The sequence below is a fragment of the Sylvia atricapilla genome, chromosome 4 (genome assembly GCF_009819655.1).
Source record: "Sylvia atricapilla isolate bSylAtr1 chromosome 4, bSylAtr1.pri, whole genome shotgun sequence".
NCBI classification, from domain to species: domain Eukaryota; kingdom Metazoa; phylum Chordata; class Aves; order Passeriformes; family Sylviidae; genus Sylvia; species Sylvia atricapilla.
The window spans coordinates 48,887,367-48,911,595 of NC_089143.1; the positions used below are offsets into that span (position 1 = coordinate 48,887,367).

At 36.3% G+C, this 24,229-nt stretch overlaps 1 protein-coding gene across 1 annotated transcript in view; it reads right to left on the reverse strand.

Moving 5' to 3' along the window:
• GSTCD (glutathione S-transferase C-terminal domain containing) overlaps positions 1 to 24,229 on the reverse strand; it is a 44,065-nt gene that overhangs the window by 17,166 nt on the left and 2,670 nt on the right. Inside the window, exons 2-5 of the mRNA XM_066317843.1 lie at positions 22,679 to 23,110; positions 21,029 to 21,490; positions 17,501 to 17,755; positions 16,696 to 16,789 (exon numbers count right to left, since the gene is read on the reverse strand). Of these exons, the coding sequence (XP_066173940.1) occupies positions 16,696 to 16,789; positions 17,501 to 17,755; positions 21,029 to 21,490; positions 22,679 to 23,089 (1,222 nt within the window). The 5' untranslated portion in view covers positions 23,090 to 23,110. The remainder of the gene's footprint in view (positions 1 to 16,695; positions 16,790 to 17,500; positions 17,756 to 21,028; positions 21,491 to 22,678; positions 23,111 to 24,229) is intronic.

Here is a 24,229-nt window from a genome sequence, read left to right on the forward strand (position 1 = left end):
TTAATGTTGAGGTCCCCCTGAATGTAGCTATGTTCTACTTTAAAAAGATTTGTTTAGTTTTTTCCCAATTGTTTATCTTCAAAGCTTTTCTTCTATATATTCAGCAAAAAGCAAACTAGAAAACAAACACCTAACATAATGTTAGCAGATTAATCTACTATTTATACTATTTTTAAACTATTTTGTGTTAGATTATGAAGCCTCTATATCTACTTAAAGTAATGAGTGCTATCCCCACTAGTATGTATTTGCTAGCCATGCTCTTCCAAGTTTTTCACATAATATTGCCAACAGCAATCTTCACAAAAATCATGTGTCAGCACCTTTCCCAAAACATTAGATTAGTTCCAAGGTTCTCAGCTCTACACATTTAAGCTAACTGACAATATCTGTTTACCCTTCTCATTCTGAAGCCTTTAAGATTCATGCCTTCAAGCTATTTTTCTAGAAACCCAAAGATTAGGGAATTATTTTGTTTCAAATTGTCATGACAGAATTATGGGCAGAAAAAAATAAAGACTCTGCAATCACCCTTCTTTCACTTCTTTGCACATGTATTCATACATTGCTTCTTCCCTTCTTCTTTCTTCACCTTTCTGCCTTACCTTCACTCCTTTAGGGACAGGATTCCATCACGTCAGATATTTGCCTGTATCTTATGCTCCTGAAGTGCCCTAAAGCACCTCTCACTTATGGTGAAGTGTTTAAGATGTGAGGAAGAAAGCACAGCAATACAAAACTTAAAAAGTGAAAGATGATAAAACGTTTGGGGAAGAATAAAGAAAAGGGAAAAGCAGCCTCTGCTGTACTCAATGTGGGGAAAGGGCTCTAACCCCAAAAGGAGTGCTGTTCTACCTACACACAATATTATACCAAATGTCAGCAACATCCAGGCTTGGGAGGCAGGGATTGCTCACTTTCTGCAAAATGTCTTCAAATGAAGATGTCACTGCCTGACAAGGAAACCAGAATCCAATGTTTTGTTTACTTCTCACAAGCCTGATATACTGATTAACAGCTACTGTCTTGCTGAGAAAGGGGAATTTAAGTCAGTTCTCACTGGGGACTAAGAGTGCTTGTCCTTGTAAAAACAGGAGAGCTCCTTCTCCAGCAGGAACCAAGGGCTGCTGCTGCTGAGGTCAGAGCAAGGGCCAGAAGCCCCTGCCATTCACACCCACAGCTGGCCAGCAGCAGCTTGCCTGCAGGGGACCAGCTCTCAGCATTTAAGAGGCAGCAGGAACAAAAATTTCCCTTTCTGAGCTCCTTATGCTGAATTGTTTATAACTGATTGTTAAGGAAAAGGTAAGGACTGAATTGCAAATAGTTAAAGGGAAGCCCAAAAGAACCCTTCTGATATATTATATATACACCAACTCATTAGTTCCCATCACTATCTCTAACTAAGAAAAAAAATACATATTAGCTATATTAATAATTTGGATGATTCCTGTCTTTGATTTGCTTATCAATAAGAGTGAGAGCACCTGAAATAATAAACTAGAAACAAAAAAAGCTGCTTGGAAGACAGACATGCTTCATTTGGCCCTCATGTGTCAAGCAATTGGACAACTGGCTGCAGGACAAACAGGACTTTCAGCTTAACTTTACACATTATGCTTGTTTACTTTACAAAGATGAATAGCTGGAGGAATTTGTCCAGAACATCCTGATGAAAAGGAATTTCATCCTTGAAATTTCATCCTGAATTTCAGTCATTACAAAAATTAAATCCCACACTGCAAGGTCTGACAACTGACACTTCAATATGCAAATAACATCATTTCACAATGGCTTTATGTAGCTTCCAAACAAAGGCATCCCAGTTGCACATGCAAAAGCCAAGGTTACATATTTCTCCATTCTCTGAATTCTGTCTGATGTACACACAGCAATTATCACAGAACTTATAGCCTGATCCTGTATAAAGCTGGAGTTTATGAAAACTTTAGGCAATTCAATCAAATTTGCTGTATGAAATGAGTGTCTTTGGTATTCATGTGGTTTATGTTACCTAAAAGGGCTGAAAAAACATTCAAGAGTTCAGAGGAAATATAGGAATTACAGAACTCCATCACAGGGTTTTAATTCAGTAATAATAACTGCTTGACCGCTCAACTTTTTTCCTTTCATTTCTTTTTCTTCTAATAATCTTTGAAGCAAAGTTGAGGCAGAGGGTGATCTAAATGAACTGCAGTTTAGATAGCAGACACAACTATTTCCTTTGAATACACAGCTAAGTAGAATATTTACTATACAATTTATGAGTCACCAGCTTTGGATAAGTGTTCTTTTAATCTCTGATGTTGAATATCGGTATATGCTTGTGCCAGTTTACCACTGTAAATGCTGATGATCAACATTAAAGTTTGTTTCACCTCCAGAGTTGCACTCTGGAATAAATAAACTTCTGCCATTAGTAGTTCGTAGGACAGATTTTAGAAAAGCAAACAAACAAAACCACCACTAACAAAACATTTCAATCAGCACTTCTCTTTCCACAGTCTTCTACCTCCAGTGCCTTCTCAGACTCTGAAGGCACAATGAGCAAGGCACAAGCTGCTGAGATGGCAGTCCCTCATGTGGCTTACTCTTGTGCCCTCAGAGTCTGAGAAAGTCCCATCATTAAGTGCCTGTTACAGAATGCCTGCTGTACAACTTTGCAGGTAGCAAGCCATGGCCAAGTACAGTTACTGAATTGTCCTTTAGTATGTCTATGGTGCTCTTAGTAACCAGCTTGGGTTGAAACCAACACGTATCTCAGCATTCTCAGCTTGGAGAGGTTCTGCAACTATGTAAGAAAGAACTAGACCACTTGTTAATCAAGACTGGCATTTGCCATTAGAGCAAAAACCCCAGGCTTTGTAAGGAATGTATTCCCAAAGCCAGCCAGTCCATCGGTACCCCCACCACCTTTAAAGCTGTAACAGATATTTATCCACACTAACAGAACCCGGGCATTTTGCAGAATGCTTCTATTCAAAGTTGTCAGTAATCCAAACCACCCATACAAATCCTGTCAAGTTAGGTAAACTCAAACTGACTATAATCAGCACAAACAAATTATGATGTGATGGAAGACAAAACAATGAAATAAACATAATAAATATCCACTCCTTTCCTTTTAATATATAAAAATAACAGTGTGGTCATCTGGATCATATTACATAACAATAATCACCCATTACCAACTAATGCTACTTTATTGTACACTTTGTCAGAAAGATCGCGAAGTTGAACAATCCTGCCATCAACAGGAATTCTCCATGACAAGTCAAAAACATGCAACATGTAACATTTTTCAACAAGTTTAGAAGATGAAAATTAAATAAAATTTCAATGTGTTTTAATGCATATCTGAAGGACTACACTAAGAAAAGAGGGAAATGCTTCTCAAATAACACAGAACTGTCAGCTTATGCTACACAACATGTCACAAATACATTCCTAGAAGGTTTTCAGGGCATGTATAAAATACCAGTTAAGAGACAAGTTGATTATATCAATTCAAAAGCTGCCTAATGATGGTTTTTTTTTTTTAATTCTGGCTAATCCGATGCAAGATGACCTCAGAAACACTGATGAAAAGCTAGTTGTGCACACAGTTCTCCACTACCTATATATATGCTTGACAAAAGAGCAGATAAAGGGTGTTCTATTATTATAAGGAATAAAAGTACCCAAGAGAAAATATTGTCACAGGTTAACTCATTTTCCTGAAATCTAAAGCAGAGACAAAAGTGAATCTCCATAACAACAAATACATAAAATTGGCACTTGTTGACCAGTGGTTCTAATAATAAAAGGCTCCTTTTTCTTGTGTCTTAAGCAGCTTTGTGCCAGGTGGCCTTTTGTATTATTTTTACATAGTTTATGAAAGCAAATAATCAAGAAAATCCATAAATCCCTTCATCCACCTTTGAAACAGAGATCTGGATTTAAATTGGAAAAAAAGTTAAAGCAAGTGTGGGCACCAGCCCAGCACTGCACTCCAGTTCCCCAAGCTCTACAAGTAGGAGCACCAGGACACAAAGTCACAACTTCATTTGGCCCTTCCACAGTGAGTGACTTGGAGCAGCTGGCTGCAAAGAGCAGCACTTTCTGCTTTATACATCACTTCTGTTTATTCTACAAACTACCAGCATACTTAAAGACCACCTAACTAAACAGAAAGGTCATCCATAAACTTATCTCCCACACAAAAACTCTGTACTAATTAGTTTAGAGGAGAAAATGTACAAGGGTGTCCCCTTCCTTGTCATGTCCTCATTTTGTTACTTTATAATATGTGAAGAAAATTAGACAAGCAGATTTGAGGGGATGGAGAGAGACAGAAAAGCTGTGCAGCATGAACCAAAGTCAATTCAAACAGCTTGCTGAATTTCTGCAAATTGAAGCCAACAGAAATGAAAAATTATGAACTCTTTTCCAACAGAAATTACTCAGCTCCATCAACTAAACAAAGATTCAGACTAAAGAAAGATCTGCCTTCAGAAACTTAAAAAGAAAATCTATCTCCCACTAACTGCCAGAAGGCATGTTCATCTGCCTTAATGAAAAAATACACGACTAAACACAGACTTATAAACCAAAGATATTCAAACAACAGACAACAATTTGTGGCATGTTGTGTAGCAAATGGGCTTTGACACAAACTTTATGTGCCAGTATAATGTCAAAGGAGCCAAAAGCTGGAAAACAAACAAAAAATACCCAGCACAAAAGTCACCACAGCAATGTTTTCTTGGATGAGACCTCTGGAGGCTCTACTGCAAAAACCAGATCAAGTGTCTTTTCCTTCACCATCACCAAATGTGGATAAAGAGTTGTGGTACTGGAGGTCATACAGACACATTTACTCTGTCATCATATTTTAATGCTGATGCAGAAATTGATCTAATAGGTCACCAAGTATTTGCAGCTACAGACCCTGCCATCACCTAATAAATTTTAAGAGGGGATGTCTAGGATTGAAACAAATGAATAGTTTGTAGACTTTATAGCAGTACCTGTCAAAGACATGCCTCAGTAGTGCATCTGCTAGGCAGTGCCTCAGCTAGCAGTTCTTGAACATAAAACCTTAATATCATAAAACATAAATATATATATATAAGCACATACTTCTGATTAATGACTATAGGAATTCTTTGCATCATTTATAAATGAGGACATTCCAAAATAAATCACTACATAAGGAGGAAAATAAAACCTCTGTATTGCAAGGATTGCCTGGTATATTTGAACAATTTTGGCCTGCCATGTGTACACACACAAAATGGGCTTAAACAAATACATATGAAGCTCAGACAGCAATAGAGTTACCTTCTTCAGGGTAGGGGTAATAGCTTGCATGTTCTGTTACCTTGCTGTCCTAAGTCTTCCTATTCACAAACTCCACACAGATGAATCTACAAAATTCCTACTGCATCCCACTTGCAGTACAATATACACACTGACATCCAGTATCCTTTCCCTGGACTTAAAACTGTGTGAGGAATGGAGAAGGAAAGATCCCAGTAACACTGGTCTTAAGGAAATCAAAGCTCCTCTAAGTAGGTGAAAGGAACTGAGAAACACAAGGATCCTTCACCTTTTCATGGACCCCACTTTTGAGAGCAGGGCACATCCACACTCCTGTTGGGAGCTCTGAGACAGATGTTCTGCAGATGCTCGAGCCCTTATTACCCAGAGAGCAAAGGAAGCATTTGGAGAAGAGTAAGCCAACGGCATATGGATGTTGTGTGCAAATTTTCCTCAAGCCAAAGGCATAAAACTGTTCTGACAGTAACTAATACAGCACAGCACAAAGCCTAACCCACAGTGAGAAGGGTCATCGGTCAAATCAATAGCATTCTGCAAATAAAATACTTTAAATGGGTGTTTCTGCTTTAAGAGTGGGATAATTTTGAAGCAATTTGATGGGATTATTTTATTTAGATTAAACCACTTCTGGAGTAAACTAAGCTGAGAAGACCCAAAGCCAAAACAAACATATCTATACCAAAAATTATACTGCAGTTACATGGGAAAGTGTTTATTACAGTGGGAGAAAAATACTATATGGGACTACAGAAGCATCCTTAACTGAGTATTCATTTATTTTAAGAGGTATTTTTAATTAAAAAAGCCATGAATACCTGAGCTGCAAAATGGTAATCACAACCTCCACTGTGTACCTGCATAATGGCAAATAATGCAAGATAATGCAGAAAAATGCAAGATAGTCTACAGGCACTGAAATTTGAGGATGGAAGAAAATCAATGGTTTTCCGTTCAAGTCCCCCTCAAGTCCAAAGGAATTCAAGATTCTTTGATAAATCAAAGTCTGTAAAGGCCATTTCTTCTCTCGTGCTGCATCTTTATACAAAAATATAGTAACAAAGTATGCTTCTAATTTTACTTATGCAGCAGCCACTGGATATCTTACAAACGGACAACAGACCACATTTTATCAGATTTGATTTCTCCATAATGCTCTTTTGAGTTAATAGCTAAAAGATTACAGTGCTATGGATTTTCTTTTAATTAATTAATTAGAACTGAATATGCTTCAGAAAAATTAGTTGAGCATTGTAGTCTGTCTCTCTCTGACACACAACATAATAAATGAAATATAAATTCTTGCAGTAGGGAGCACTCAGCTATGCACCATACTTGTGATATAAAACTGAAAGAAGAAACTAGTCTTAATGCTTATTTCTTTGGCATTGTATATAGTTCACAGTAGCAAATCTGAGTCATCTTAGTGAACAACATAAAATTAAATAGTTGTGCTTTTACTGAAGTTCTTGTTGCCCAGTTTTTGCATGACCTCAGCAGGATTATTTCTACTCTGAAATGAACGACACGTATGGCTGTAGTGAGGAAGAGCAAGCTCTACAAGCCACTGCAAGAATTAAATTTACTAAATAAAAATAACGTCAAAAGGAAGTTTCCTTGTGTCTGTTTAGCTAGCTTAAGAAACAGATGGTTTTTAAGCAACTATTTCCATATTTATTAAAATTATCAACAACTTATTCAAAAAAAGCTCTACATTCATTAAGAGTCTTGAACTAGATATGAAACACTACCTAATTATTCAAGATTAACTTATCCTGCAGGACTTTCTGGAAAAATATACCGTAAAATCTGTTCATCCTTCTGACAGCACAATCATGAACAAGTGTGTCCACCTAAACCCTCACGTTTTGAATGTGACACAAACCCAGGCAAAGTGCAATCTACAAGCAACTACTATGTTTTGCAGAAGTTACTCCTGTGGTTTTCAGTCCAACTGTTTGTCATTGCAACAACCTACCAACCTTATCTTTATATAAAACTCCTGACTTTGTGGCTCAAATAGGAGTTCAACATGGATAATCTCTGCCATATGTTCTACTTGCTCCCTACAAGTGAGAATCAGCTGTGACAATGATCTTCATGTCACTGCTAAAAACATACAAAATACAAAATGCAAAATGCATGTGGTTAAGCACCAAAAAAAAAAAAAAAAAATTGGGGGAACTGGGGGACACAAACACAGAAAGAACAAACTAACCTTTGTTTACAGAGCAATTAAGATCCAAAATGTCAAGAAAGCTTGACTGAAGGTATGACTTATTTTCTGCATTATGTCTTACCTAACATTATCCAAATAAGTTACAGAGAGCTTATAATGCCAATATACATCAAGAGATCACAAGTGGGCCAAAGCATCCAGTAACAAGCACAAGCAGAGGAATGTCAAATACGTGCTGCAGATAAGATGGAAAGTAATCCATTTGGCAGATGTTTTTGAGTAGCATAAAATAGAGGATTAAGAAGTGTTCTCTCAGTTCAGGCTGGGTTTTTTGAGGGGGTTTGTTTTGTTTTTAGAGAAGCAGATTATTTTAATTAAGAAATCATTTCCAGTCTTTCAAAAATTATGAGAGCATACTGAAGAAATAATGGCAATGCTTCACAAAAACCATACAGTAACAGACTGTGCTCAAAAAAATACATTATAGAACACAGGGAGACTAATGATTTTGAAAGATGTTCATATATCCTTTTATGTTGGCTTTCATAATCATATTCCTCAATATTCAGCATTAGCACACATAGAAAAGCTATACCTCATGGGTAAAGAACCAAATCAGCTACAAAAATAAATTCAGAAGCTGTTCAAGAGTAAACATCTTTTCTTAATCCTTGATTCTAAAAGTTACATTAAAAAAAAAAAAACAAAACAAACTCCTGGTTACAAAACTTTTCACACTACTTGCTTACAGTTTTGTATTTTCATTACAAGAAAAATGAAGCACATCCATAATTCTAATTATTTTAAAGCATGTCATAAATATCCTACAATACAATTTTATAATACACTTGTGTGCTACTACTACTGAAGCAAAAAAATGAAGGTTCCTCCTATGGCAAAGCATTGTTTCAACATCACTCTGGGAACTCAAATAACAATTCTAATTTCACCTCCCTTGCCCCACCTTTTTTTCAAGAAACATTTAACTTGTTCTGAAACAGCTTTTATTTAGGCACCATGGTCTCTACTGCATTGTTGTTAAGCCAAGCCAGGTTTCAGGTGTCCTTTCATGACTAGCACAGCAGTATCCAGGCACAAGTTCCAAACTGTGTACTAATTTGTCAGAGTTACAGCAGCAAGCCAATGTCTAATTCAGATCAGATTTCTACTGCAAAGAGATCTGACAAGGAGACCATGGCTTCATTGTTGTGAAGCTGAGGTGCTACAGGAATACAAACAACAGGAAAGTCCCTGGCCTTTGAACTCTGCAGATCAATAGATGAGTACTATGATAAGGAAGCTCAAACTTAGATTTGTAGCAGTCATATAATACTTGTTAAAAGTAAAACCAGTAATTCTGCCTGTTACTGTTGAAAAGGTCTAAAAAATATAAGTTAAAAAAGCCCAATTCATCAAATTAAAATATTACAAATACTAGAAGTTTATCCACAACAATGTCACATTTGTCATTAAAGTCTACAAAATTGATCCTGTGCAGAAAGTCTGATAACCTAGTTAATTTTTTCAAGTTATCATTACTAAACAAAGATTAAACCACATTCTTTTCCCTGTATGAGAGGGAAAATGAGCTACAAGCACCAAATCCCTAGTTACATTACTGTAACATGCATTTTGAGATCAGGCAACATATATACACATAGCTTCTGTTGACAATACAGAAACATAAGATTGATACAGATACATAAAATTTCAAGCAAAATATATGCATTACCACTGTAAGACACAATAAAAATATGGGGCATGATTCAAGATATTGTATCTATAAATCGACTTACATCTTGCACCAAACTAGCAAATGCAGTGCAAATAAAAGCACTGCGTTGTTTGATAAAGACATTGGTTAATTAAATCCCTGGAATTCGTACAAAAACTCGTGATACCATCCAGGATGCAGCATGAAATGCTAGCTCGTGGCAGTCACTGACATGCACCAACATTTCTCCCTGTCTCAAGCTATGAAGGACAGGGAAAGAAAACTAGTTTCCATATGCAGCCTTGAACTTTACATATCCAGTCTAGAACCATTTACAATAACCTGTGCTGATGTTCAGTGCAGACTTAAAGGTATTGAGTACAAACTTCAGGACAGTAAGGAGTGTTTGTATAAACCAGCAGAGTTTAAGAGTCCATTTTTACTTTTGTCCAGCATACCCTGGCTCCTAACAAACGGAATTCTGCAGAAAGCATGCAACGCAACCATGAGCCAAGGTAAAAACTTTGTCCAGGTGAGCTTCATGGAAGCACTCAGAACAGTTTATAGGGCTAAGAAGTATCTTAGATTTTGAGTTGGTGGATGCTCTTTTCTTATTTCTTGTCACTAAAAGCACAAGAACACAGAGAAGATTTGCAAGTAGGATATTCAAGAGCATTTAAGCAGATTAAGAGCCCTTCATCAGTCAAAAACATCAGAAAATTCCAGGGAAGATGTGCTAATGGAATGACTACAGGAGTGGTGTCTCAGCTGGTCTATTCACACTACTTACATGAGTCATTTAAACACCAACACGAAGACCAACAATGCCATGACAGACTTGCAAAACTTTAAAGGCACAAGCTGAAATACAAGCACCAGATCTCTCTCCACTATCTCTGGGTGCTTAGATCAATATTCTGCACTAGGAGGGGACAAATTTTATTGCTTCAGATTAGGTTTCACTCATTTTAATATCGAGATTATTTTCCAATTCTTCTATGGCTTACAAAATGATTCTACAAACAGATGAACTTCCTACTTGCCTTTGCTCTTCAATACTTTAGAAGTTTCTAAAGGATGTGAACTCCTTTTGATATTGCTATGGTAAGATGCCAGAAATTTGACATGAGACATGAGACAAAAATTAACTTTTCAGAAGCATTTCCAAACCATCTGGAGAAGAGGCATTTAGAGTACAAGATAATTAATACCACCTTCAATAAAACACTAAACATACAGTAGCCTGGCCTTTCCTTTGCGCAGTTAAAAGTTTCGAAAGCATCAAACTACTCAGAACAGACTATGAATCATTCAAATTAATTTCACCTTTTTTTTTTTTTCCCACACTATTAGGTTTGGGGATTTTTTCTTAAACACAGCAGTACCGAGTTCCTTCAAATTGCTGATTAGAATTTTCAGTGAACAACTGTACGTTCAAACTTGCCTCCAGGAAAAGCCAAAACCAAACTCGTGACCTTATCCAATGTATAACTGTATCCAAATGAAGTAATGCATTCGCTGTTCTTAACACGAATATCCAAAACCAATGAAAAGTGCAGATGGAAGCCATAAGCAACTCCAACAGACAGAAAATCCTCCTCAACTCACACTTTGTCACAGCTGATTTATGGTTTGGAAACAAATTCCACACCTCAACTCTGCAACACAGCAAGACTGGGAGAGGGAAGAAGGTTTATGCAGCTCCTCTCACAGCGCTCACCTTTGAGCACAAACATTATGTCCAAGGTGTGTTTTATGTACATGAGCCTATTATACTGCTGGGCTGAAATATCCTGTGATTCATCAACTCCTCATAAAATGTCAATGAAGAGCTCCCAGAAATTCACTAATGCTGCACAAACCTTGACAATACCTCGGTAATGATTCTGATGTTACAATGAGGTAGTTCTGTACTTGCAATGTACAGAATCCTGATGTTGGAAAAGAAGTTGTTTAAAACATGTTTGCCTACATTTCTGAAGGAAACTGTTTAGCTTAATAACCGCAAAATAAAGCCTCATTTTATTTAGTATGATAATTAATAAATGCATGTAAAATCTGGGCAACCAACTCTGGAAAGTACCAGTAGCCTTAGAAACAACTACTTAAGGATATTAAATACTAAGGAGAGATTAATAGAGTCAATAAACACATAAAATCAAAACTGCAAATTAAGAACACAACTTGAATTATCTATTCACAAATGATTTACAAATAACCTAATGGGTTCCCCAAACATCATTACAAAAAACCATTAAATCATCTATGAAGTATTTCAACTTCCAGCAAGTCCTACTTTCCCCCAATAAAAGAAACAACAAATAATGTTTTTAAAGGACTTAGCACCAGAACAAAATATCAGTGTCAATAAACTTGAGTGAGAACATCATATAAACTCTTTTGTTACTGAGAAAGAGACACTTAGGCGCAGTTTCATTGGTTTTCTAAGTTGTAGTCTTTTCTGTGCATAAGCACAGAGACTATACCTTCCTTCTCATGCTTAGTCAATCTGATCCTCTCCTCTGTGTAATTCCCCAGTGCCTTTATTTTTGAAAGCAAGACTGTATTCAGGAAGAGAATTCATAAGAGGTTCAATAAGGAGAGAGAATCATTTTTGCCTTGTTTCTGGGGTTCGTTTTCAATGTTTTGTTCCTGTGCAATGTTTAGGTCAAACAGCTCTTCACATTCTGACTTTTCTTTCCTTCTGACTTCCACTTCTACTTTCCTACCAACCTAATGAGGATAGTCACATTCTCATGTGCTCAGTGTTGCTACAAATTCAAAAATTAGGGAATTACTGGTTAGTTCCTTTACATACTTTCATTTGTCTGATTTTTCTTCTAACATATTCAATAAGTTATTTCCCTTTCCTTTGAATTCCAGCCATAACCTAGTCTATGATAGGTTACCATGTTTTTTAATTCCAAAATATTGGCCCTTGAACTACTGCAGTATTTATTGACTAATTAAAAAAACATAAATCTCTTGCATAAATCTCTGCATGTTGTTACTTGTAAGCCAGAAAAAAAATCCAGAAATTTCCATTAAGCTCCTAATTTCCTTACAAATATCTTCCCAGAATTACTTCTTTTCCCCAAAGAATATAAAACTCCAGCAGAAGTTGAGCTGATTACCTTTCCCTCTCCTTCACTCCCTGCTCAGCTGTTACCTCTTTTCTTAGACTTGAAAACATTCAAGGCAGAAGGAGTTACTCTGCTAATGTGTTTATACAGCCTCAGCAATTACTGCTTTCAGTTGTACTCCAACACAGTGAATGTATCAACTGTTAAATTGTCAACTCTAATTCAAAGAGGTGGGGGGAAATTGCTTTAAATTACTTTTTACAACAGGTGGTCCCAGATTTTGGGACTACAGATTACTGAGCTGAAAACTGCCGCATAAAATGCATCTTTCTCTACGAGGACTCCTTAGTCCAGCTCCATCCATCCAGGCACAGCTCCATATCCAAAGAGATTGTGCTGCCCTCATGTGGTCCATGAAGATTTTAAGCTCCAGAAGTCACACACAGAGCCAAAAAAACCTGATTCTGCCCTTGAAAGACAGATTGTATAGCTAAACATTATTTTGAAGAAAAGTAAAAAAAGCCAAAGTGCTGTTGCAGGGGTAGCAAAGATCTCCTGATGCCTCTGCCTGAAAGGGCACCTTAGGCCTTGTAGAGGAAACACAGAACAGTCATGTTAAAACTCAGCTGTTCCCCAGTTAAAATGTGTAGAGAACAGCAATGTAAGTGACTTACAAAAATACTGCAAAGACAGGTATTTAAACCCCATAAGTTTAAATCCTTGTGCTTATTATGTTACATGGGTAAGTGAATTATGAAACCCTACAGTCTGGGATATGGCAAATGGCGACACAGAAGAGCTAAAGGACACAAGCTGCACACTCTGTCACTGATGTAACTGGGATTTAAGTCTAATGACAAAACTTAGAGAACAGTCTTCAAATAAGCATTGAAGACATTTTACAGCAAGAAATACCAGAATACTGAAGCAGATCAAATATCTCTTTTATAGTCAAGATTAGTGGTACAGAAAATCAATTTAAATTTTACAGTAACTGCAAGTACTAAAATATTAGTATGTTATGGAAAAAGATTATGACGAGTAATGTCAACAACAATTTAGTATTTTATCCAATAGCATAATGGATTGTAGACTATTTTGAGACAGAAAAATCTTAACTCCTCCTCCTCCTAAATCTTTCTAATTTATACAAATATGATAAATATGTCATCACTGCCTTCTCTACTCTGTAGCACAGCATCACTCTTGATTACACCTTATTGATCATTAAAGGATATTAATTTCTATATATTCCCAAAAATACCTCTGATGATGATTTTGGGCCACATTCAAAAGAAAATGTCTTTTTGAATCATATTAATCATCTGGATATTTGCTGGACATAGTTCCAAAACATAACTGCTAGAATGGATCAGCATTCCTTCACTCCTCAACAGTAATCTTCCACAAAAAATGATCTGCACCTCCATGCTATGGAGTACTTAGTATACACATAACCTCTAATCCTCTGGTTTAAGAGATGAATAATGTAACTTTGGGGCTCTGCTATCCCATGAATAAGGAACACAGAAATATAAAAGGGACAAGGAAACTAGTAAACTCTACTAAAATTGTATCAGGAGTAAAAGAAAGAATAAATAGTTTAAAGGAAACAAAGTTACTTAGCAGCTACTTAATATTTATTAAAGATTTCTGATTAAGATATGAAAAATTAATTTAACTATCTTGGTAAAAAATATCTGCTGGGCAGCCATGAGTTAATGTTTTTGGGGTTTATACCCTTACATGTGTCTAAGAACTTCAGAGACAAAAGAGAAAAATAACCTCACAGTCTAACCAATTAGACTACTTTTTCTATCTAGAGCAGATCACACCCAAATTCAGTGCAGGTAAAGTCAGTTAAGGCCACTGGCTGCCAAGTGCAGACATTTTGTCAAAGTTCATTGTGGATTAATCAAGAACATGTTTCAACCATCAGAAACAAGACAACTGTGAATTTACAAAAACAAATCATTATGAGTTGTCTTCAGTGCTCAAGCCATAAATCTGTAAAACATTTCAACTGGCAAACTGTGGCATTTAATTTTAATTCTTCAGCATGTTCAGTAAACAAACACAAACCACAACCGGACTAAAAAAAGTGAACACTGAACTTTATGTACAGTACTCTACAAAACAAATCTCTCCAAAGCCTAATAAACTCCCAATTAACAAGGACGTGTGAACTGTAACAATCACACCTCCAGGAATTAGACCTCATCAAAACCTGAACTTTTGTTGTAGGGAATATTCAATATGAAGTTTTAAGGCTTCAGAAATTCTCTGAGGGCTTATACTTACTCCACAAAGCAAGGCACTGAAACAAAGGTAACACTTTTAGCCATATGAAAGTCCATCAATCACACTCATCACACAACAGGATTTTACAGAGCATGCCAAACACCAAGGAGAATGTGTCCTTGCCAAATCAAAGTGCAGCTGTTACAACTGGGTATCATTTTTTCTAGTATGGTTTTTAATAAGATACACTAGCAACTGATGCTTTTTCTTTGCAGATTTTGAATATTTCAGAGGCTGTAGGCACGTCATTTAGATCAAAACACCACTTAAGAAAATACAACAGACTTCAAGCAAACAAAGATATTCCTTATAATGCATATGCATTGATTTCATCAGGCATGGAAACCAGATATGTTTTCAAAGAGTATTCATTTTAGTAAATCATTGTGCCTAAAAAACATTACTACATACTGATTGAATTTAACATACAATAGCTTTGCCTCCTGTCTCCAAGTAGGCATTATAAAAATATAAAATAATTAATTCCCTTCCCTTGTTTTGCTTGGTAACCCATGACAATCACAAAGGAAAAAAGGAGGAAGAGCACAGTAACAGTAGGAACAATGTACATTGTCATACATGAGTTACCTGGTTTGGTGACATGCCTAAGTTATTTCCACTTAAACCTGAGGAATTTTTTGTCTAAAAACTAGTAATTGCATTCAAACTTGCATGTAAATTGTCCTCAGGCCAACTACGCGATGTTATATCCCTGAACAGTCGAAAGATCCTAAGAAGTCACATATGAAATATGAAGTTTTTCAAGAACATCCTTTCTATGGCAAGCCAGTAAAAGAAGATATAGCAGCAATATTGCCTATATCACAAAAATGAGCACTTTTGCTTTCTCTTTGTTACTGAAAATTATTTACTCCTCAAGTATGTACCAAGAATATGAGGCAACCTGGTTCTATTGCCATCGCAGGTTTTTCAGATCTTGAACTGCAAAACATAACGCACACATAAATGTGGCTTAAACTTATTTAAATGAGTGCAGCAAAACTGTAACTTTAAGGAGAAGTTAATGAGAAGCAGCTTCAGTTGAGTTTCCCTTGGATTGTTAGACGCATGTGGCTTGCAGGCAAAGAGCTCTCTGATATGGAAAAATCAGCTGAAGAAGAAGGATGAGTTCCTGCTTCAGGATGCCTGAGACACTGAAATAGGCTAAAACACTATTAAAAAAATCTTCAAAGTCTTTCAGAAAGTTCTGACAGGCTTGAAAGGGAAATAGAGAACTTTAAAGTGTTTCTTTTAACTCTTTTTGTTTTACAGAATAAATGACTGTCTGGATTTAATTTTAAAAACATGGTTGTTTTTAACTTTTAAAGTAAAATGCACAATTTGCATATCTTGATTAGCATAAGTTTTCATAAAATGTCAGATTCCCTAAAGTATCTTTGATTTTTAAGCATAATGTATTCTCAACTCAGAAAGCATCTTTCAAGTCAAAATATTCAAAAGGTCATATCAATACAAAAAGCAGAACAAAATAAGAGTGACCTAACCTCACAAAAAAATCCCAGAAACAACCTGGATATATTGAATCAATTTTGACAATTTCAAGTCAAATAACTGCTTATAATACACCATTTGTTCCACAATTTTAATATTATTCAATTCTATGAGCAATTACTAACAACTTTAGCATGGACACAAAGTCACAAACTTTTATACTGGTTAGAAGATAATTACATCATTAAGTGCTGTTCCTTTCATTAAAACCACCCTCTTTTTACTGTCTGTACATACTGACAACCACAGAAACTTTATTCCTATGGAAGGTATCTATGGATGCTTTTACTTTTATGGAAAACTCAACACAACCAAGCACTGAGCTTGGTTAGGATTTTCGGGTTGCATCAACTGCTGATTGAAATCAAGGCCTATCTTTTGTTCCCAGTTTGTTCATCAGCTGTTGATGACCCGAGGGAAGTTACATCACATGTGTCACAAACAGACCGAATTTTAACACAGATTTGAAACTCTTACCTGTCTTCATTCTGAAACATACTGAATACTGGAATACTTTCTTATGAAACAAATAAGTAGCTTCACCAGAAGACGACCCTGTTAAATATACACACAGACATACAAACCCTCACCTTCCCCAGGACTGACTGCAGATGGAAGACTGGTCCAGTCTAGGGTCCAGTTGGGGCATGGATGGGGAGAAAACTTTGCTTCAATTCCATTTTCCTGCATGAAAGGAGGAAAAAATAAATTAAGACCCTCTACAAGATGGTATCAAAATTCTCACTAAATTTAATAGCATCAGATCAAAATGCAACACTGTGAGTCTAAGTGAAACTGAACAGGCAGATGACTCTACATTATACAACATACAAATTATGTATTTCTCTCATTCTCACAAAAAAGCCCTGCTATTATTTTAGGAAATGCTGTCAGCTTCCATGCAAAAATACTGAATTATGCAAACATGATGGACAGCTTTCTTTAACAAAACTTATTAGGGTTCCCAGATGTTCAAAGCTTTAATCAAATAGCTAAAAAAAAAAAAACCACAACAAAAAACCAACCCAACTGAAAAGGTTGGATAATGAAGTCAAACACAAAAGCAACAGTTTTTTGTCATTCTTTATATAAATATCTTTAAAACAGAAATACAGTATTGCAGTTCAAACAAAAAGTTACTTTGATTATTCAGTATTATTGATAGGGCTCCAGCAGTTCTATCTGAATTTGCCCAATTCCTGAATCAATCAAATATCAGAAGAGAAGAAAGCCAATTCAATATTCTGAGACAATGCGTATCAGACTTAAGAAAAACAAAGGGTACTAAACTGCTCAAGGCTGTCAAAATTAGCTTGTACAATTCAAATAAATTCTACCTACTCCAAATCAAGCAAATTTGGCTATAAAAATAACTCATTACAAAGTTTAAATTACCATTAACTTAGTCATGGTTGGCCTTGGACCACCTATAAAATGACTGTCTCTATTATCCTCCTCCAACTCATCAGGAACTGAAGTGGAGTGCTGTAGTCGTTCCTCGGGAGCAGACATCAACTCTGGAAGCTGGAGAAGCTCCATGTTGCATTTGCCAGCAGCTTTCTTCACTCCAGGTACTTCTTGTACTCTTCGATACCAACTGGATATCAGTGGCAAGTCTACCAGACTTCTGCCTAGTTTCTTGCTGGAAACCTAGAACAACAAAATGAGGTTAGTGGCCACTGTAAATTTCTTGCTACAAGCCGCCAAAAGGCCAGAAGTACAGGAGTGAGCTCAGCTCCATGCTGAGCACATGCACTCATAGCATGATGGCAATACAAAAATCAGCTGGTTCAGAGCTCCAGGCGGAATTGCCAGTTCGGCATTTAGACTTTATCTGCAATTCGCATTTGCTTAATAGGATGAAAAGGTTTATATGACCAATTTTAATCACAATTTCACTCAGTAACAGGAAAACTCCATATAAATAATACTCTTAAATCTGTGCTATTTCCTAACATAGGAATTATTTGTTTTGGTTGGTTGTTTGACAAAAACCCCAGTGCAGTATATGGGGTTGTTTGACAAAAACCCCAGTGCAATGAATACCTTAACTCTAAGCATGACATTGTGGTACTTCAATGGATTTTCCCACAAGTAGCTCTTAAAAGTTCCTCCACCCACTGCTGTTTTGCTGGGAACTACAAGACTGAAATACCTTTGACTATGTGGTAACAGACAGACATTACCCCATGCCTTTACTCAAATCTTTGCACTAAATCTGTGGGGTTTTTTTTTAATTAGTACTGAATATTTTTTAATCATGTATTACTTTTTAGAATCTTAAGTTCATATTTTTATACAATATAGATAACTAGTATATTCCTTTTCTGAATTAAGTGTATGTGATTAGGAGTTAATGTGGCCTCCAATAGAAACTAGTATTTTAAGTGTAAAAAATGAAATAAAAACATTTCTTAAGTAAGAATATGCTGCACATATTAAAAAAAAACATATATCCAAATCACTTTTTAAGATGAAGTCTTAAAAGTACTACTTTTAAGACTTTTAAAAAGTATGCATTTAATGAAATTATGTAACTTTTGTTTAGATTCTCAAATGTTCTAGAACAAAGGAGATCATCCTCTTACAGGAGAGGCTGTGAAGTGTCCTTAGAGACACTCAAAATCTGACTGGACATGATCCTAGGCAACCGGCTCTAGCTGACCCTGCTCTGAGCAGGGTGGTTAGACAATACGAGCTCCAGATGTGACTTCCAACCTCAATTGTTCCAACTTCAACTATTCTGTGATGCTGTGCCTGCTTTAAACAGAAAACTGAAAATCACGATTACAGGAACAGGCAGAAAAGGCCACACAAAACCAAAATCCTTCCCCAGATCTGTCCACAGGGTGGAAATGGAAATTGGCAAAGAACACTTGAAATGGCACATAATTGCCCAGAGATCTCCTGAATGCTGTGTTTAAAATATGCTTAGGGTAATCACAAGTAATTAGCAATAGCTAAAGGAACAAAAGAAGGATGAACTATGTAACTTTAGTATCTAATTTAATATCCTAATAGTAACACAGGCAAAACCACATTAATTCAGTTAAGGAAGAAGTCTTTTGGAAAGCTATTTTAAGAGGCACTGTTACACTTGTCATTAAGTGTCCTAAATTGTATTTTTAAAAGTGAATAGTGGTTTTTCCCAGATGAGGAACTGAGCTTTTGTTATACTTCTATTAATTTGCAACAGTTACAACTAATAGAAAGCATAACAAAGGTAACCTCAGAATGATAACGGCAATGAAAGGAGGTAATGAAAAACAACCCTTCAGCTTCATTATCTTACTTTTGGTAATTATAATTCCAATCAGCTAGTCAGGTCTCTTCACATTTATAGGATGATATTTTCCAGACACACACTCACTTAAGACTTCATTATTATTCATATCCTTAATTCAAAGTGGAACTGCAACTACAGTGATTTTTTTAAACCCAATCCAGGAAGTCCAGTTATACAAGTGACGCATAACACTGTAATACAGAATTAAACTCTGGGACTTCCATCAACAAGAGCAGTTTCAACTCACTCCCTGCAAGAAGCTTTCAGATGCAAGTTTTTCAATTTTTATGACAACTGTAGGCATCAAAGTATAATTGCTTAGAAAATGATCATTCACCAGAGAACAGAAATAAACATTTTCCCAGAGCTCTTGTAAATTAGGTGATAATGAAAATGAAAGCCAGGTTTTTGGGGCAATCCTTGGTGTGAGCTAACACAAGCGTACTGTAAAACACCTACCTCATGAGCTGCAGAACACCAGGGCTCAAAGGTAACATATAAAAAGTCAATAAATATAAAATTTTCTGCTGCTCTCAGTTATTCTACATCCACAGAATAATTCCAACTACATTGCTGAAAACAATTAAGCATCTGATGCAAAAATCTTCTCATGCCTAGTGCCAATAAATCAAATATTACTCTAAAAAGGTATGCTCTTATTTAAAAAGGTCTTGGAAAAACAAAGGCTAAAATACATTCAAGTTTTTTAGATAGTAATAAAGCATTTTATCTTAATACTTTTGGTTAGTATCATCCATACAGAAGTTGCTGTTCACCTCCAATTATGTGATTTGCAAAACAAACGAAGATGTGAATTAAGAAGCATTTCTGTAAAATAACTCATCATCTCAATTCAAAGGCAGCATATTGCTTTCATCATACAGAAATCCACTGAGGATGATGATAGTGGCTAAAGAAATTATAAAGTGGACATTTGTCACACTACTAATATTTGATATTATCATTATCTTGATTTTCGAGATTGTTATCCTCAATCTGACTAACAGCATCTTCTCCAAGAATTCCATTTGTTTTCAAACACCATCAGAAAAATTAGGCAAACCAACTTGGAAAATGCCAGTGTTTCTGGAACAGACACCAGCTTAGCCACAAATATCATAGAATAATTGCAGGAATACTGCAAGGAGGCAAACTCATTGTATCGTTTTACTGTGATGGAAAATAAAGACACAGTTGTCATTTCCTTAAATCTCTCCTGTGCATCTTCATAAAGCTAAGTACACAGATTGTGCGGAGCAAGACTCTCTCAAAGTCTTGCCACAGAAGATTTTCCCACTGTAGAACCAGTTTTTAAGCTGAGCTCAAGTTACCTGTACAAGTATTTTTAATTTATTATTTTCTAGGCAAATTGGTGCCAAAATATTTCAGTACAGTATTTTAACCATTAACAGTGTTTACTAACCATTGATATGCTCTGTATCTAGAAGTATTAGTCACTTTAGTGACCTCACCAACCCCTATTTTTGGTGTTTGTACAAAAACAAGACAAATATTTGATTTCAGGTTAAGGTCACATCACAAACACTGCAATACGTCTCTAATATATTTTACAGTCTTTAGGTACTTAAAAAACATACATGTACACTAGTTAATATTTGTACAATTTGCCTCCTTACCAAGAACTGATGGATGCACGGCAAAAGCACTAGATCTGCCACAGTAAAATAAAGCCCTTCTGCAAAAACGTGGTCCAAGAGCGGAAGGTCAGAGGTTTTTGTTCTCCTGATGTGAGGGGCCTCCCTGTTGATTGCATCTGGTGCTTCCTGGGCAAGTAGTTTAGAGAAAGCTACACTCAGTTCCAAACTTGAGGGTGGATGTTCATGGACTTCCCCTGGTTTTAATTCCTCTGTTGCTTCTTCGCCAAGCACAGGCACTGCAGCCTTGGCACCTGCCTTCTGTTGTTGAAGTTTCTGCCTTCGAATTTTGTCATCATTATGTACTCGGACAGGCTCTCCAAGCTTCCTTTCAAACAGTAAAATGTCAGGAGGAATAGCCTGGCAGCGCTCAGGAGAGGCTGTCAAAAATCTTTCAACAGCCAGAGGTATGCTGATCTCACAGAGCCTGGTCCATTGGCTAACCTGCCAAATAAATGCACATAATGAATGTATCTAGAGAAAGAGAAATGAAACCCAGGGTAACTTTTGGTTACTTCAGTTACTCAATCACTTCAAGCAAAGGAACTCCAGCTTTAAATACATTATTTGTTAGTCTTAGAAACCCAGATATTTCTGTATTGCTTTTACAACAGCAGAGTTACGCAGCTAAATTTTATGTATAACAGAATGGTTATATAGTAGAGCACGTTTTTATTTCCTTACTGACATAAAATTAGGGTGGCTGTGTAATTCACAAGAAACAAAGCTGTGAACTGAGTTGAGGGCACAGTAATCGATGGCAGCCATGGAAATAGCAATCATGCCAGGGTGGAGTTCAGCCTCCAGAGAGGCAGGAGGAAGGCAAGTCTAGATGGATGAGCTGCCAGGTGAGTAAACTGGTCCGTGATAAACGGGCTGACATCCCAACTCAAAGGGTAATGCTGGTTAATAGTTCACACTCTACCTGAAGGCCAGTTAGGAGTGGAAATCTTTAAGGGTCTATGCTGAGGCCTATCCCATTTCATCATCTTTACCTGGAGGGGAGAGATGGAATACACTCCCATCAATGATGACAGGGAATTGAGAAGAGCTGACAAATTCCCAACAAACTCCAGGGTAGAGCTTCTATTCACATGAGCCTGCACATACTAGAGAATGAACTGAGAGAACTGATGTGAAACTCAGAATATTACACACCTAGGAGGGACTTAATCCCTGGAATGGTACAGGCTGACCACCTGCCTAGATAGCCATTCTGCTGAAAAAACACTGGAAAATCTGGTGAGGATAGGCTAAAAAAAGCCCCCTCGACAGTGAAGACTAACAATATATAGTGCTCTTGAAGTCAAAATTAGCAAGAAATTAGGTATTTCTTAGTTTATGTTAAATTTTATAATTCATTTATACTGCTAGACATGAAACAAAGAGAGCTGACCTACTTTTTAACATTAAGGTTCTTTTTGTGCTGCTAAAAAGGAGTATCTTCAAAAATAATTATTTTTCATCTTTGTGCCAAAATACAAGTACTTCTCCATAAAGGAAATTGCATTTTCTAAGCAAATTAAGTTTTTTACTAAAAGAACTTACTTGACATCAATATTAGGCGTCTACTTCAGAGCATTTAATGCTTATTAAAAAAACAATCAATGGATCTAAGAGAGATACACTCACTTCAGCACAGGCTTTTAAGCAGGTCTTCTTAAAGCCCAGGAGTTCCAAAACATCCTTTTTAGATGGATCTGCCTCAAATGTTTTCTGTATTATATGTCTTAAGACCACAGAAAGCCCAGCTCGGCAGAATTTGTCATCTTTCATGAAAACAGCAGGTAAACTGCAGCTCTGCACAACCACTGGAAGCTGACACCTGGAGATTAAATGGACCTCAAGATCACCAGCGAGGTTTTTTGTCACACATTGATCACCCACATCTTCGCCAGTCGGCACTAAAAAAACTTTAAATAATTTGCAGTCACAGTAGGATAGCAGAAACAGTGAGATAGATGTATGAAGAGGAAAGATACTATCTCTGTACTGATGAGAAAAGGCCAAATATAAATGTTCTTCAGCAACATTATCTTTCATCTTCTTCCTGAGATGAAGTTCCTGAAATAGAAAGCAGTACAACATTCATAAAAGAATACAGAATTTTTAAAAAAATTAAATCACTGTTTCTTCCACTATCTGCTACAACTGATTTTAACATAAGACACTACCAAAGACATCCCATCTGAATAATTGGCGGGCCCTTTTTTGAGAGAAAAGAATGATGCCACATCTACACTGTCTGTTTACATACAAGATCATGGATCAGAAAATGATCTCTGCAATTTTGGTTTTTTACATTTTAGCATATTTCTGACATCAAACAAAACCTAAAGAAAATATTAAAATTTCAATTTTTAAGTGCATAAACATTTTAGAGCAAGGTGCTTTTTTTACATAAAATCTCGCACAGTATTAGCCATGCATTATTTAAAAAAACCAAGTTCCTGAGCACATACACATTTATAGCAGGTATTCAGGCAATGGGAAATAATATTAATTTCTGTATTAAAATTAATCTAGAGTTGGGTGGGATAATAACTGAAGGACTCATAAGCAAATAAACTTTCATCGCGTGATTCTACATGAACACCTCAAACACACAACTACTTTAATGCAGTCAAATTCAACAGCAGCAGAGCTGAAATTATTATCTTCTCAGTATATTAAAAACTCAAATTAATTTTCCTTACAGTGGGTTGAAAGATACTTTTTTCCTACTACAATATTCCATAGGAGTTTAACATAAGGCACTGATGCAGTAATTTTTCTGCTCCATCACTCAGCAGAATTGCCCATTACCTCACAGATGACAGGTGGCATTGAAAAGCCTTAGACACTAGATGGCCCTCTTACAACGAGTGTCACAGACCACAGCTCGAGCGCAGTGAGGAAAAGAAATTTAAATGTTGCTAAGAAAGGCCAGAATAAGGTTTTATATGCATATATATAAAGCACGAGTGACACTGGAACAGCATCACTCTTTCGTGTTTAACTGTCTAAATTAATAAGGTCTTTGCACAATCACACGAAGAAGATGCAAGTATTAAAAAAAAAAAAGTTTTCATTTGATACATCTTGATTATTCAATCTATTTTTTTCCATGCAGACGTGTACATCACACTTACTGCTTTATATTACCTACCACAGGGCCAAATCAATTTTTCAAAAAGAGGAAGA